Raw genomic sequence first — 12,015 nt, forward strand, 5'->3', positions numbered from 1 at the left:
CCCAGCCCACAGTCTAACGTTTTTATAAATACAAAAAAAGCAGTGGAATGAATGATGAATATGAAACCATAAGCCTGCTATCTATACATTTCAGCCTGAAGTCATATGCCTATTTTTTGCGAGAAGATAACAAAAACTCTAGAGCCAATCATTTGATTAAAAACTGTACTAGAGCCAGGGTTGGTGGCTTACACTTGCAATCCTAGCTACTCAAGAGGCTCAGATCTGAGGACTGGGATTCAAAGCCAGCCCAGGCAAGAATGTCTGTGAGACTCTTATCTCCAATTAAGCACCAGAAACCCGGAAGTGAAATTGTGGCTCAAGGGGTAGGACGATAGCCTTGAGCTTTTTATTTTTTATTATTTTTTATTTTTTTGCCAGTCCTGGGCTTGAGCTCAGGGCCTGAGCACTGTCCTTGGACTTTCTCAAGGCTAGAGCTCTACCACTTGAGCCTCAGCACCACTTCCGGCTTTTTTTCTATGTATGTGGTACCGAGGAATTGAACCCGGGTCTTCATGCATGCTAGGCAAGCACTTTAACCACTAGGCCAAACTCCCGGCCCCAGCCTTGAGCTTTTTATCTCAAGGACAGAGATCAGGCCAAGAGTTCAAGTCCCATGACCAATGTATGGGGACCTGTGGCTCAAGACCTAGGACTTGAACTCAGGGCCTGGGAGGCCTATCCCTGAGCTTTTTCACTCAAAGCTAGCACTCTATCACTTGAGCCACGGCACCACTTTCAGCTTTTTTTGTGTGTATGTGGTACTAAGGATGGAACCCAAAACTTCATGCACACTAGGCAAGCACATACCACTAAGCCATACTCCCAGCTCCATCATCATTTTTTTTTTTTTTTTTTGCCAGTCCTGGGCTTGAGCTCAGGGCCTGAGCACTGTCCTTGGACTTTCTCAAGGCTGGAGCCCTACCACTTGAGCCTCAGCACCATTTCTGGCTTTTTTCTATGTATGTGGTACTGAGGAATCAAACCTGGGTCTTCGAGTATGCTAGGAAAGCATTCTACCAGTAGGCCAAACTCCCAGCCCCCATCATTTTTTTTAATTCATTTTATTTTTGTATTATTGGGGTAATGTATAGTTACATTCGCCAGGCAGTAGGTGCATTAGTTCTCACACATTGATACCCCTTCTCATGTTTTTGTCCCCATTTCCCTCCCTTCACCCCCTCCCAATCATCTTGTTTTCCCCTCTTCCCTTTCCTATTTCAAACAAGCAAACCTATATACAACATACCAGGTAAACAAAGTCAGAAACAGTAACAATATGGGATTAACCAAAAGGCAAAAAAAAGAGAAGCAAAATAAGATAGTATATTAAGAACAAAAATCACAATTACTTTTACTACTGCTGTTGCTGCTTCTGTTACTTCTTATTTTCAGTGGATCTTAACTCTTTCATCTAAATTTCTGCTCAGTATCAGATAAAATTTAAAGATATCATGTTAAAAAAGAGGCAAATTATCCTTTCATATAAAGGTAGTTCCTATTTATTTTTCCCTGGTATCAATGAAAAAGGTAATCTCCCTGCAGTCTTTTAAGGTATTAACATTAAAAAAATTAATGACCCCAACTAATCCTGGCATAGTTTCTCTTAGTCTGTATTACTGAATTATATCCACCATCATTTTTTAAGACAAAATTGAACTGTAGCCCAGGCTGATTCTTATGATTCTTCAGTGCCCACCTCCTCGGTGACGGGGTTACAGGCATCTACCATCACACCCAGCTTATCATTATATAGATACATCACAATAACTATCAAATGTTACCATCAACAGATGCAAAGCTGTGGATCCTGAGCAGCACCAGAGCGTTTCAGGCTCTGGGCCTGCTGTGTGACGAGATCTGAACATGGCAGCCAGGTTCCTCTGGGGCAGCCTCTGCCTGCTCCGAGTGCTGTGGTGCCTCCTCCCTCAGACAGGCTACGTGCATCCAGATGAGTTCTTCCAGTCACCTGAGGTCATGGCAGGTAAAGCTCCTGGATGTGGTTAGGATCTGGTTGACAGGCTGACTGGGTGTGGGGAGGGGAGGGAAGAGCATGCATGTACTGGTAAGTCATGAGTCCACAGCAAGACTGCAGCCCCACTGGAATGAGAACTGAGAAATGGCAACTTGGTATCTCCATGTGCTGACTCTGACCTTGTGGATGATACTCAAAAAACACTACCCTCCAAGATGTCTTCCTGCTTGGCCCGACAGGTCACTCAGAACAAATGCTAGAGGAGTTTGTTACAGAAAAATGAGCAGACCATGGAGAAACCAAGCAAAAAACTCAGAGAAATAGAGTAACTGGTTTATTATGCCAACAGGCCCAGAGGGCTTCCTACTCCAAACTCTGAGCCCCCAGTCTCCAGATTACAAGGTCCTTACAGGGTTACTTGGGGGTAAAGGGTCTGGACGATTAGGGCTGGGCTGCTTGCTAATAGGTGAGTTTAAATGAGGGGCGGGATTGCAGTGGGAACAGCAGTTAAGTTTAGGTTGGGAGGGGACACAGAGCTGAACAGTGAAGAAGGGCTGCAGCCAGGCAGTCTGCAGAAATTACCGGTCACACTCTGAAGTCATTCTTTCAGGAGTCTTCAGAAATTATATATTGTGTTAAGGTTAACCTTTTAAGCAAAGTATAACAAGCAGATGCTTAATAGTTTATAACAGTGATAGTTTCCCAGCAGTTTCCCAGACTGTGCAGGGGTCCAATCTCATTGCATGTTTTTGTGCCAACTTTCTTGACATCTCCTCCCGCCTTTGATGCCTTTTTCTAGCAGGAATGGATGTCAGTCTTCTGTAAGACTTATCGGCCTATATTGAGTTAGGAGCATCTTCAGTTTGATAGCCTCTAGGCTTGAGCCCATAAATTTAGTAACCATGTTTAGCAAACAAGGACCAAAGGTGAGGACAAGGACTATGACCAGTAAGAAAACAACACAACTATGGCAGCCAGTAGAACACCTCCCCACACCCTCCCCCAGCCCCATGATGATTCTTCCCTCCCTGGAACCTGGAGACATCTGTGACCTTGGCCCATGGACTCCCTTACCATGCCAGACTTACTGACGTAGAACAGCACTGTTCCCCCGGGGAAGCACAGAGGCCTCCCTGGTGTGCAGCAAACAAGTCTAAACCCCTCCTGTTTGGGAGAAATACACTCACCAGTGAGTCCATTTGATCTTGGAGGTTACAGATGGACCAAAGTTTGAGAGATCTTGACCTATCTGGGTTGAGAGTTGCTGGTACTGGACTTAGGACAGGCTGATATGGGTAGCTGCTAGGTCTGCCCCTGCCTCACTGGCTGCTCTCAGGCCTATAAGTGGGATTATAAGCCAGGTGCCGTGGCTCATGCCTGTAATCCTAGTTACTCAGGAGGCTGAGATCTGAGGATCAAGGTTCAAAGCCAGCCAGGACACAAAAGGACGTGAGACTCTTATCTTCAGTTAACCTCAAGAAAATGGGAAATGGGGCTTGGCTCAGAGGTAGGGTGGTAGCCTTGAGCTGAAGAGCTCAGGGACATCACCCAAACCCCATGACCCACAAAAAAAAAAAAAGTGGCATTATAGCTGGGCATGGTGGCAAACACTTGTACTCCTAGCTACTCAGGAGGCTGAGATCTGAAGATCAAGGTTCAAAGCCAGTCCAGGCACTAAAGTCTGTGAGACTATTATCTCCAATTAGCTACCAGAAAACCAGAAGTGATACTGTGGCTCAAGGAGTAGGGTAGTAGCCTTGAGCTGAAGAGCTCAGGGACAGCACCAAGGCCTAGAGTTCAAAAAAAAAAAAAAAAAGTGAGATTATGACAAACTTTTTTATTCAGCAGTGCTCCCCCAGAAGGTAGGGGGCTTCATCCCCTGGAACCATAGTGAGGACTAGAAAAAGCCTTACTATATAGCTCATGTCCCTACCCTAGTCATATTGAGGTAATGGAAGATTCCACTGCAAAGTAGGTGCCATCAGATACTCCAAGGAATTTGCTGAGCCTGAGCCCAAGGAGATGTAGTTAGCCTTGGCACTGGTGGTCTCCACTGCAAGAGGCATTTCCCCACACTGGGATCAGAAGGGCAAGGGAACTGGGCTCAAGGGTACACCAAGGTTGTATGTTAAGTTCAATATTACCCAGTGGCTCCTGGGGGAAAGGCAGAGCTAGCAGTCCTGAGCCAGATCTGGGTTGGTTTGATTAAAAGTCCCATGGTGGCATTGATTCTATAGGCTTAAGGAAAACCATGAGGTCCTTGATATCTTGGAGCTCCTGCCGTAGGCTTTCCACGAGTAAGGGCCAAGCCACCGACTTGACCAATGGGGTTAAGAACTTTTGTACATGGCTATAGCCCCTGGCATTAAGCCTTATCCCTAAGATTCTTCCAGTGAACCAGCCTGCATCAGCAAAGTTCCTAACAGTGAGCTGGATGGTGTTGCAATAGTCATTATAGATTCTGGGGCTCGAAAGACCTAGGTGTTTGCAACTGTCTATACCATGCATTCCTGTTAATGACAGGGTACGTGGTGTTCACAGGCTAGTCAATCAGGGGGATTCAGAGGGAACATTCAGTTTTCCTGGTTAGAGTACCATGGTTGCCAGGACAGGTTCCTGCAATTTAAGTTTGGCTTTATAGCTGAGTAAATAGCAAATTGGAGTTACTAAGCTTTCGCTGGTCCTCCATCTGGCTTGTTTTAGAATTTGTTTGCTTTCTTCAAGTACAGAGACCTGGAGCCATAGTAGTGCAGACTCAAGAGAGGCCAGGAGGCCTGGAGTGCAGAATGTCAGATGCCAGAGGCATCTTGGTGTTCCATGCCCGGTATCCGAGGGGTATAACACTTCCCACAGCAATTACTACAAGGCCCAATCCTAACCCTAAGATGCCACCGTAGTGTCCACTGGACTGATTAGCAGAACCAAATGGGATGGCAAGAAGGGGTGAGAGGGATGACGGATGATTCCTCAGGCTTCCACCTTGTGTTGACCAAACCTATTCCAGGGTGTGGTGGGAGCAGGGCTGGTGATCCCACAGACAACTGCTAGGCTATCTTCTAGATCACTAGTTTCAGAGGGCTGGCTGGGTCCCACGCTGTCTGCCATGGGTCAAGATCCTCAAGGGCTGTTGCCTTCTCCACCCAAGAACAGGGGATCTAGGGAATGACATCTGCAACTTTAACAGATTGGGGTATCTAATACTGCCATATTGAGGGCCCATTCAGATGGGTTGGAGTGGCTCTATTTATTTATGTCGGCTGGTCGTGAGGTTTGGACGCTGTCCCTGAGTTCTTCTGCTCAAGAAGCCCACCCTATCCTTTAGAACCTCAGCACCATTTCCGGTTTTTTGGTGGTTAATTGGAGATAAGAGTCTCATGGTTTTTAAGTCTTTAGTTAATGGGCTGGTTTTAAACCTCAATTCTCAGATCTCAGCCTCCTGAGCAGCTAGGGATTACAGGCTTGAGCCACTGCGCCTGGCAATACTTATTGCTGGACACCAGTGGCTCACACCAGTAATCCTAGCTGCACAGGAGGCTGAGATCTGAGAATCAAGGTTCAACAGCAATCTGGGCATCAGATTTCTATCTCCAATTAATCGCCAAAAAAGTAGGAACTAGAGCTACTGCTCAAGTAATAGAGCACTAGCCTTGAGCAAAAAGTTTAGGGACAGCCGAGAAAGGTGGCTCACTCTTATAATCCTAGCTACTCAGGAGGCTGAGATCTGAGGATCAAGGTTCAAAGCCAGCCCAGGCACAAAAGGATCTGAGACTCTTATCTCCAGTTAACCTCTAGGAAACAGGAAGTGGGGCTTGGCTCAAGGGTAGGCGGTAGCCTTGAGAGGAAGAACTCAAGGACAACACCCAAGCCTAATTCAAGCCCTAAGACTCACCCCCCCCCAAAAAGCTGAGAGACTTTTATCTCTAATTAACCACTAGAAAATGGGAAGTGGCACAGTGGCTCAGGATAAGGTAGACACCACCCAGGCCCAGGGGTAGGGTGGTAGCCTTGAGCTGAAGAGCTCAGGGACACCACCCAGGTCCAGGGGCAGGGTGGTAGCCTTGAGCTGAAGAGCTCAGGGACACCACCCAGGCCCAAGGGCAGGGTGTAGCCTTGAGCTGAAGAGCTCAGGGATAACACCCAGGCCCAGGGGCAGTGTGGTAGCCTTGAGCTTAAGAGCTCAGGGACAACACCCAGGCCCAGGGGTAGGGTGGTACCCTTGAGCTGAAGAGCTCAGGACAACACCCAGGCCCAGGGGCAGGGTGGTAGCCTTGAGTTGAAGAGCTCAGGGACAACACCCAAACCAAGTTCAAGCCCCATAACCCACAAAAAAAAAAACCCGAAAAAACTCAAAACAGTGCCCAGGCCCTGAGTTCAAGCTCCAGGACCAGCAATAATAATAATAATAATAATAATAATAATAATAATAATAATACAATAATAATAGTTATTGGCAGTATTAGGTTTAAACTCAGGGCATTGCTGTTAAGTAGACCCTCTACTACTTGATCTATGCACACAGTTGTTAAGTTTTGATGTGTGTGTGTGTGTGTGATTTTTGAGTCGTGCTGTGCATTTCAGGCTAGCCTTGAATTTGTGGTTCTCCTATCTCAGCCTCCTGAGTCCTGGGATTAGAGGCATGTATCATCCATCATACCTGGCTTGATTACAAAGTCACATTTGGCCATTACTTTGCTTGTTTCTGGTCATCACTCTCATACCCCTCTCTCTTCTGAGACACAAACGCCATCATAAAGATGGTTGTTTGGCTCTAAGATCCTGAGAAGAGGAATAAAGCCATTTCCTGGTCCTCCCCACTCCTTTTCCAGGGTACAGTCACCTCATTTTCCAAGTTTGGTTCTTTCTTCACAAGGTGAGGTCTCATCCACCTTGAGTTTCCTTCCTGTACAATAAACCATCACACACCTAGCAGGTTACAGCTTGACCCATTTGATAGTTTGCAGTCCGGCTCTGGTTCTGGCATGGACACTGTGCTTGTCAAGGTATAAGGAGTTGAAATGAATGTATAGGCCTGAGCTGAGTTCTTGCTTGGCAGTGCCAGAACAATGGGCTTCTAAGCTCATTCTTGTTATTGGCAGAATCCCATTTTCACAACTATGGAACTGTGGTGCTGATTTCCTTGCCATCCATGCCTGGAAGCCACCTGCATTCCTTGCTAATAGCCTCTTCCATCCTTTAGTGGGCTAAAAGAATCACTGAATCATTTCCACGCTTGGCATCTTCACTTGCCTCCTCTGTATCAGGTGGAGAAAACTGCTGTTACAGAGCTGGCTTAGTCAGGTCAAGCCCACGTGGGCAACTCAGTTTCAGTCAGTTTCTCCCATAAAACACACCTCTCCAAAAGAGAAAAGTCCACTTGGTAGTTGCAGAGGTTGTGCAGGAGTGTCTACTAGCAGGCAGGCAAGCTGGGGTGCATAGCCCTGAGCTTAGAACTGGCTCACCTCTGCCTCTCTCTCTGCAGAGGACATCCTGGGAGTTCAGGCCACACGGCCCTGGGAGTTTTACCCCAGCAGCTCCTGCCGCACGGTGGTCTTCCCACTGCTGACCTCAGGCTCTGCCTTCTGGTTGCTCAGGCTCTGGGAAAAGCTGGGGCCATGGCCTGGCCCGGTGAGTGGCTATGTGTTGCTGGTGGGGCCCCGGCTCCTCCTCACTGTCCTCTCCTTTGCTCTGGATGGAGCTGTGTACCATCTTGCTCCCCTGTGGGAGGCAGATCGCTGGAAAGCCCTGGCCCTGCTGTCTGGCTCCTACGTCACTCTGGTTTTCTACACAAGGACCTTCTCCAATGCCATCGAGGGACTACTCTTCACGTGGCTTCTGGTCTTGGTTTCCCCTCATGTGGCATGGAACCCCACGTCCAACAAGCCTACCCCAGGGCCACAGTGGCACAACTGGCTTCTTGGGGCCATCATAGCTGCTGGCTTCTTCAACCGGCCCACCTTTCTGGCCTTTGCTTTGGTGCCCCTCTTCCTCTGGGGCATTCGTGGAACCATGGACCCTGGCTTCAAATCATTGGCCAGGGAGGCCCTGGCACTGCTCCCTGGGGTAGTCCTCACTGCAGTGGTGTTTGTGGCCTCAGACAGTTGGTACTTCTCCAGCCTCTCTAGATCTAGTAACCTTGTCCTTACACCCATCAACTTCTTGCACTACAACCTGGACCCCCAAAACCTTGCAAAACACGGCACACACGCGCGGCTCACTCACTTGGCAGTCAATGGCTTTCTGCTCTTTGGTGTGTTACATGCTGAGGCACTGCAGGCTGCATGGCAAGTAGGCCTCCAGGCCTTTGCACAAGTGGGCCTCCAGAGGGCGCCAGGTACCCCAAGTCTTCTATGGAGCCCCAGGTCTTACCTTCTTCTTCTCTACTTCATGCCCCTGGCCCTGCTGTCTGTCTTTAGCCACCAGGAGGCTCGGTTCCTAATCCCCCTCATTGTGCCCCTAGTCCTGCTCTGTAGTCCACGAATCCGACCCATGCCCTGGAAGGGCACCCTGGTCCTCTCCAATGCCCTGGGTGCCTTCTTCTTTGGCTGCCTGCATCAGGGGGGCCTGGTACCTGGCCTAAAATACTTGGAGCAGGTGGTCCACACACCTGGGCTCCCAAGCATGCCTACCCACTACACACTCCTCTTCTCTCACACCTACATGCCCCCTCAGCACCTTCTACACCTCCCTGGTCTCCATTCACCTGTGGAGGTGGTGGATATGGGTGGGACTGAGGACTGGGTCCTGTGTCAAATGCTCAACAACCTCACCACACAACCATCCTGCCAGGTAGCTGGTGGGCCATGGCTCTGCCGCCTCTTTGTGGTGACCCCTGGGACCACAAGGCATGCAGTGGAGAAGTGTAGTTTCCCCCTCAAAAGTGAAACTCGTATGTTTCCCCACTTGACCCTGGAGGACCCACCAGCCCTATCCTCTCTGCTGAGTGGGGCTTGGAGGGATGACCTTAGCCTTCACATCATGGAACTGGAGAAGACATCTGAAAACATCACAGAGCAGCTGCTGCCCAAGATCCAGCCATAGAAGGTGTCGCTTCACCTCCTCCACCGGTGTCTGGGCTGGAACAGTGCAACAAGGCCCTGATTCTCCTTCAGGAGTCCCATTGTCTCCTGTCTGGGCACAGCGATTGGTGGTTTTGCTTTCTGAGTGAGCCCACACTCCTCTTCCTCAGACACCAAAGATCTAACTAGCCACACTCCCTACGCCAAGCTTCCCAAAGAATTCCAATATAACCAATGACACCCATTGTCTGTTGTCCTATTCCTTTGACCACTGTAATGCTTTAAATGTCTAATAGCACCAGGCTGTGAAACACAATGAACTGCTAATGACATTCCTAAATGACCTCTCCTAAACTTTTCACAATGCCTTACTGCTTGCTATCATGACAATCAAGGCCTATGAGCCTTCCAGACAATTGGGAGACATTGTGGTAAACAGGTTGCTGGGATTCACAGGATACAAAAACTAGTGCCACATGCTACCTGTGATCTTGAGAAAGCCCCAATGCATTGCTTAGTCTACACAGCCAATCACAGGAACTCTGAGCTATCCACAGCAAATACTGTCATTCTTGGAGTTGCAATGTGTCCTCAGTTAGGCTCAAAAAGCATGTCTCTCACAAGCTCTTAAACCATGTAAGTGGGAGTTGTGTTATAAGGACATTTTGGTCCCTGCTGTCACAGTACTTAGTAATTCCTAAAACAAGCCCTTTGGAATTTTTCTTTTCTCCTCCCCCCCCTACCCCCAGCCCTCTGTCAGTTGTAGGGCTTAAACTCTGGGCCTGGGCGCTGTCCCTGAGCTTTTCAGCTGAAGACTAGTGCTTTACCACTTGAGCCACACTACCACTTCTGGTTTTCTGGTGGTTAATTGAAGATAAGAGTCTCAGACTTTCGTGCCCGAGCTGGATTTGAACGGTGATCCTCAGATCTCACTGAGTAGGATCACAGCATGAGCCACAGGTGCCCTGCCTCCTATTCTTCTATTTTTCTATCCATATGTGGCAGGAAACTCCACACCACCACTGTGCCTCCCCCCACACTCCTGCTTTTTTGTGCTAGTTCTGGGGCTTGAACTCAGGGCCTGGGCATTGTTCCTGAGCTTTTAAACTCAAGGCTAGCACTGTACCACTTAAGCCACAAAGCCACTTTCAGCCTTTTCTATTTATATGGTACTGAGGAGTTAAACTCAGGGCTTCATGCCTCCCAGCCCTAGGAGAATAATATTTAAAGACAAGAAACAGAAATGGCTGGAGAGGGGCTGGGAATGTGGCTTAATGGTAGAATACTTGGCTAGTATGCTCTAGGCTCTGGGTTCAATCCCCAACCCATACACAGCAGAGTAAGAGAAGCCCAGTTGTTTCCCCTTCTGACTACAAACGCTGCTTGTCTTAGATCCTGTCAACCTGACCCTATGGGAACTAAGACCACATAATGCTGAATAGCTCATAAGAGCCCAAGTTTTTTCTATGGTTTCAAGGTTTCTCCATTTCATGACTAAGGGCTGGGGACTTAGCTCCGTGGAAGAGGACTTGCCTAGCAACAACAACAAAAAATACCAACAAGACAATAAGATTTCATGATTAACTCAGAAATTGTGCTAGGAGTCTCAAAATGACAGATCATTATATGAACAATCAACTTCCCAGATATTGGAAGCTGACCACAGTTTGCATCCTAGATCTTCAAAACTGGGGAATGGGAGTTCTGCTAGCTTTTTTCATGATAGGTAGTAATCATTTCACTGCCTGGTGATACAAAAGACAGCCCGCAAGGAGCAGGGTAAATGCTGCACAGTACTGTCATAAAGACATGAGACCTCCTGTAGGATGATTCTAAAATGAATGCTTTCACTTTACTCTGCAAAGCTTTGGGAAACTTCAGAAGTGACCATTTTCTCCCATGTCTGTGGTTGTAAGAAAAGAGAATGCGATTAGCAAATGCCAGCACAGAACAGACACCCAACATGTTGTTTTTTTCCAATCCTAGGGCTTGAACTCAGGGCCTGGGCACTGTTCCTGAGCTTCTTTTTGCTCAAGGATAGAACTCTACAACCTGTGCCACAGCGCCACTTACAGCTTTTCTGTTTAGGTGGTACTGAGGAATCAAACCCAAGCCTTCATGCATATTAGGCAAGCACTCTACCACTAAGCCACATCCCCTGCCCCCGTGTTGATAAATATTAACATGAACCTACAGCTTCCCAAACCATCTTGTCTGATAAGTACCACGCTTATGCTTAGGAGTAAGCTGACACGTTTAATGAGAGAATTTGGCATCTTCAGGTCTGTCTTTCTACCCACCATCTTATCTTCCCTGGAGCCAGCACCCTGCTACACCAGCGCAGTCCTATTTGTAGAGGGCAGGCAGGCTGTCTGGATGTGGGTCCATGGCTGTCGTACGTGAGATGTCCGGGTTCGGTCTATCTTTACCTGCCAGGTTAAGAATCTTTCTCCAATCTCAGGGCCTCAACTTGGAAATAGGTTTAGCCAGAGTTCTTGGCGAGACGTCTGAAGGCCGACGACCTCACATTTCGAAGACATGCCCAGGAGAACGCCTTCGCGCCAAGGTCAGGGTGGAGCAGTGAAGGGCAAGTCGTGACCTCGGCCAGGCCCACCCACAGATCTTAAGAGCGTGTGCTAGGGCCCTTCTGGCTACCGGGCGGCGGTCGGGGACGGTCCCGGAGGCCGTGGCGGAGTTCCTGGACGAAGGCGTCGCGGAAGCGCAGGGCGCGGCGGCCCAGGAAGCCGGCGGGGCCGGCCGCGAGAGAGCGAAGGCGGCGGGCCGCGTCCTGACCCCGCAGCTGAGCGTGAAGCAGGGCGAAAGCTGTGAGCTGCGCCGCGCGCCGGATAGGCCGCGATTCGGACAGCCGCTCCACCAGCTGCGGGCTGTGCAGCAGAGCTGCCAGCAGCTGTCTGAGAACCATCCTCTCTCGTCCTGGCGCGCCGGAACCGCAGATGCTCCCGCCTGCCTCCCGCCCGGCCGCGTGGGATGATGGGCGCAACTGCGCCCGCGCGGCGAGATGAC

The 12,015-nt window shown here is 49.0% G+C and overlaps 2 protein-coding genes across 5 annotated transcripts; one reads left to right on the forward strand and one right to left on the reverse strand.

Annotated features, from left to right (window-relative positions):
• The first annotated feature begins 1,866 nt into the window (after positions 1–1,866).
• Positions 1,867–9,235, forward strand: Pigz (phosphatidylinositol glycan anchor biosynthesis class Z (Gwada blood group)). The gene is made up of 2 exons (XM_090344262.1): positions 1,867–1,984; positions 7,455–9,235. Exons 1-2 carry the CDS (start codon positions 1,867–1,869, stop codon positions 9,011–9,013), a joined length of 1,677 nt encoding a protein of 558 aa, XP_090200388.1. The 3' UTR covers positions 9,014–9,235.
• On the reverse strand, positions 1,940–11,973 carry Ncbp2as2 (NCBP2 antisense 2 (head to head)). 4 transcript variants are annotated; one of them, XR_016537558.1, is made up of 3 exons: positions 11,292–11,973; positions 2,558–2,621; positions 1,979–2,026 (listed from the first exon to the last, which is right to left on the reverse strand). XR_016537558.1 is itself a non-coding variant. In XM_090344289.1 (1 exon), exon 1 carries the CDS (start codon positions 11,912–11,914, stop codon positions 11,615–11,617), a length of 300 nt encoding a protein of 99 aa, XP_090200415.1. In that variant the 5' UTR covers positions 11,915–11,973; the 3' UTR covers positions 11,235–11,614. The 4 variants fall into 4 exon arrangements, 1 of the variants encoding a protein (XP_090200415.1); XR_016537557.1 differs by lacking the exon at positions 2,558–2,621 and having other exon boundaries at positions 1,940–2,026; XR_016537560.1 differs by lacking the exon at positions 2,558–2,621 and having other exon boundaries at positions 1,948–2,022.
• Between the last annotated feature and the right edge of the window lie 42 nt (positions 11,974–12,015).

Source organism: Megascapheus bottae, chromosome 1 (genome assembly GCF_031878675.1).
Source record: "Megascapheus bottae isolate mThoBot1 chromosome 1, mThoBot2.hap1, whole genome shotgun sequence".
Classification (NCBI taxonomy): Eukaryota; Metazoa; Chordata; class Mammalia; order Rodentia; family Geomyidae; genus Megascapheus; species Megascapheus bottae.

Bases quoted from the DNA above. Each gene is read 5' to 3' on its own strand.
- Pigz (XM_090344262.1), top strand. From the start codon at position 1,867: ATGGCAGCCAGGTTCCTCTGGGGCAGCCTCTGCCTGCTCCGAGTGCTG. The intron at 1,985-7,454 runs GTAAAGCTCCTG...CTCTCTCTGCAG, and splicing joins GTCACCTGAGGTCATGGCAG to AGGACATCCTGGGAGTTCAG.
- Ncbp2as2 (XM_090344289.1), bottom strand. From the start codon at position 11,914: ATGGTTCTCAGACAGCTGCTGGCAGCTCTGCTGCACAGCCCGCAGCTG.